A 2,823-nucleotide genomic window follows, 5' to 3' on the forward strand; every position below is an offset into this window, starting at 1 on the left:
CCCCCTCCCACCATCACAGGGCGGGGCGGATGGGGTACACCCCCTCCCACCATCACAGGACAAACCCAACAGTGGTACCGACCCGAGGGACTCACTTTCTTGAATTCAAAATTAACTGGCCCAAGTGCAACTACTGGTCTCTCCCACACCAGAGCACAGGAGTGCGAAGAGAATCAAAGACGTACGAACAGTCAGTCCAAAGGACAAGTAGGCTATGTGAGGCCCAGCCTCCATCGCTGAGACCAGAAACCCTAGACGGTGCCTGGTAACCACCACAGACAGGTCTCAACCGGACACAAGAGGAGGTTCTGGGTGGAGTGGGAGAGATGTGAACAAAAGACGTATAGACCAATCAATCCAAAGGCTAGTGGACCATGTGAGGCCCGGCCTCCACCACTGAGGCCAGAAAACACTAGATGGTGCCTTGTGACCACCACGGACAGGTCTCAACCAATCACAAAAGGAGGTTCTGGGTGGAGTGGACAGAGACGTGAACAAAGCTCTAAAGTCATAAAGACCAGGCTTACAAGTCTAACAGAGACTGGTGGAACCCCTGGAATGATAGCCCTCAGGTACCCCTCAAGCCTGGAATCATAGTCTCCCCAGGGATAAACCATGATCCAACCACGCGCAGCCCCACGAGATCAGGCTATCACCACCCCCAGGGAAGGCAGGCACGTACTCCACGGCCCAACCAACTCGAGAGACCGTAAGGGCAGCATCTGCCCAGCGAGAGAGCTCAGGGGGCAGGAGGGGCCAGGAAAGGACCCAGAGAAACAGGAAACCCCAGGAGGAGGCGGGTCGAGTGCTGCACGTGTGGGAACGTCGTGAGTCAAAACGGGTATGAACTGATGAATTGGAAACCCACTTGCTCTGCAAGCTTCTTCAGAGAATCAACTGAATTAAGGCCTAATGGGACTGAAAACGAGGTGCTGGCGAGCATGTGGAGAAACTGGAACCCCCGTTCAGTGCTAGGGGGACGGTAACATGGTGCAGCTCCAGCAAAAGTTCTGGTTACAACAGTCCTGTGTTTAACTTCCTCAGGAACCATCACAACTACTGAACTGGCAAATGTTTTGTTCCAAGTGTTTTTAGAGCAGATAAATTACAAAGATCTCCACTGTCCATCAGCCCAGTGAGATGGGCTTAGGCGTCGAGGCTGAGTCTAGCCCCCCGGCTGGACCACACCCGCCCCTCGAATGCCGTGTGGAAGAACCAGGAGATCAAGAAGGTGTGGCCAGGGCGCCCCTCTCAATCGAGAACACTGACACTCTGTGTTCTCGGAGGGCCAGTCCCTGGGGAAGGACAGCATGCGTGGTCACTAAAAAAGAGGAAGGTGTCCAACAGGACGGACTGGCCAGCAGCTGCGACAGGGGCTCAAGTACGGCAGATGGTGAAGCTGGTGCTGCCAACCTGGCAGGACCCACCCACACACAGCACCCCGTGTGGACAACGACAGGGACACTAGCTCTGTCCTCTCCCTGAAGGTGACGCGGGCAGCACACCAATTCTGAAGACAAAGGTGGCGGCGATGACCTCATGTTTCGAGAAAAGCGAGCCGTGACCCCAGCAAGTTAACAATGAGGTTTCTGGGTGAAATGGAATGTGACACGATGCTTTTTCTTAGGGTTTCTTCCCACCTTCATGCACTTCCCCCAATCACGTGGTGTCGGAGGCCCACACACAGGAGGGGCGACAGAGAGGGGCTGGCTGAATGGCTGCGTCTTTGGGCCTCTGCAAGCACAGACAAGTGGTCCACCAGCAGCCCCATCACCTGCCAGGTCATCCCAAGGCAAAACGAGAGGGGCAGCTGGCAAAGTGGCCCCCAGACCACATGGTCCCTCCACGGCACACAGTACCCCTGCCGCCTGAACACCGCCCTCCAGCCTCGCGGCAAACCAGGCCCTCCACGAAACGCCGAGCAGGGCAGGCAGGGCGAGGGCGGGTGGTCTGAGTCTCACCCTCCAGGAAGTGGTGACTCGGTCTCAGCCCTTCATGAACCCAGCCACGCTCACGTAAAGTGGGGCACAACCACAGGTGCAGAGCAGGACTTGAACACACCACGGAGGAGGGACAGACCCTGGCTGGAGGACCCTGCTGGCATGCGGGGCTGGGGGGACACAGGCGGATGGTGTCTGCAGGTAGTGGGGGCGCCGGCCCCTATCTGGGTGGGAGGTAGGACGGAGCCCACTTGTGAAAAAAAGAATGAGGGGGCCAAGGGGGCCGGGCCTCCTGAGCGGTCCTGCCAACCACGCAAGCCCTGAGTGGGAGCCGGGAGCCTCACCTCGTCCTTGAGCTGAGCCAGGAAGAGGGGCAGGAGGTGCTCGATGGTGTTGTCCTTGCCCAGGATGGGGGACAGCCCCATGATGACCGAGGCCAGGGCCGACTTGACGTGCTGGTTGGCATCTGACACCAGCTCCTGGCGAGGAGAGGAGGGGAGCCACGGTCAGGGTCACCCACAGTCCAGAGTGGTCACTTGGACGCCAACGGCCTGGTCCGCAGTCACGAGTGGTCACTTAGACGCCAGCGGCCTGGTGCCCTTTCCGTGGCGCCGGCTGCATCGTGAGGCTACACCTCAGCCCAGCCCTGAAGCTCTGTGGACGACGGGCACGGAGCACCCCGCCAGCCGTGGGGGCTCTGGTCAGGCAGTGCGTCGGCTATTACACTGACGCACACTGCAGATGTGCATGTGGCAGTGCCGTGTGAAGTGCATGTGATTTGTCCGTGAACGAGGACAAGCAGTGAAAGTGGCACCAGAAGACTCGCTCGAGGCAGGTCCCTGCACCCCGCGTTTCACTGTGACCAGCGCTCATCTGCGATGGC

General features: G+C 58.8%; 1 protein-coding gene across 1 annotated transcript in view; it reads right to left on the reverse strand.

The window, feature by feature from the left end:
- Nucleotides 1-2,823, reverse strand: part of PPP2R1A (protein phosphatase 2, regulatory subunit A, alpha) — a 32,875-nt gene that overhangs the window by 7,634 nt on the left and 22,418 nt on the right. Inside the window, exon 8 of the mRNA XM_006897386.1 lies at nt 2,285-2,419. Within this exon, the coding sequence (XP_006897448.1) occupies nt 2,285-2,419 (135 nt within the window). The remainder of the gene's footprint in view (nt 1-2,284; nt 2,420-2,823) is intronic.

Source organism: Elephantulus edwardii, unplaced genomic scaffold (genome assembly GCF_000299155.1).
Source record: "Elephantulus edwardii isolate Elephantulus edwardi_28Jun2011 unplaced genomic scaffold, EleEdw1.0 scaffold00208, whole genome shotgun sequence".
Taxonomy (NCBI): domain Eukaryota; kingdom Metazoa; phylum Chordata; class Mammalia; order Macroscelidea; family Macroscelididae; genus Elephantulus; species Elephantulus edwardii.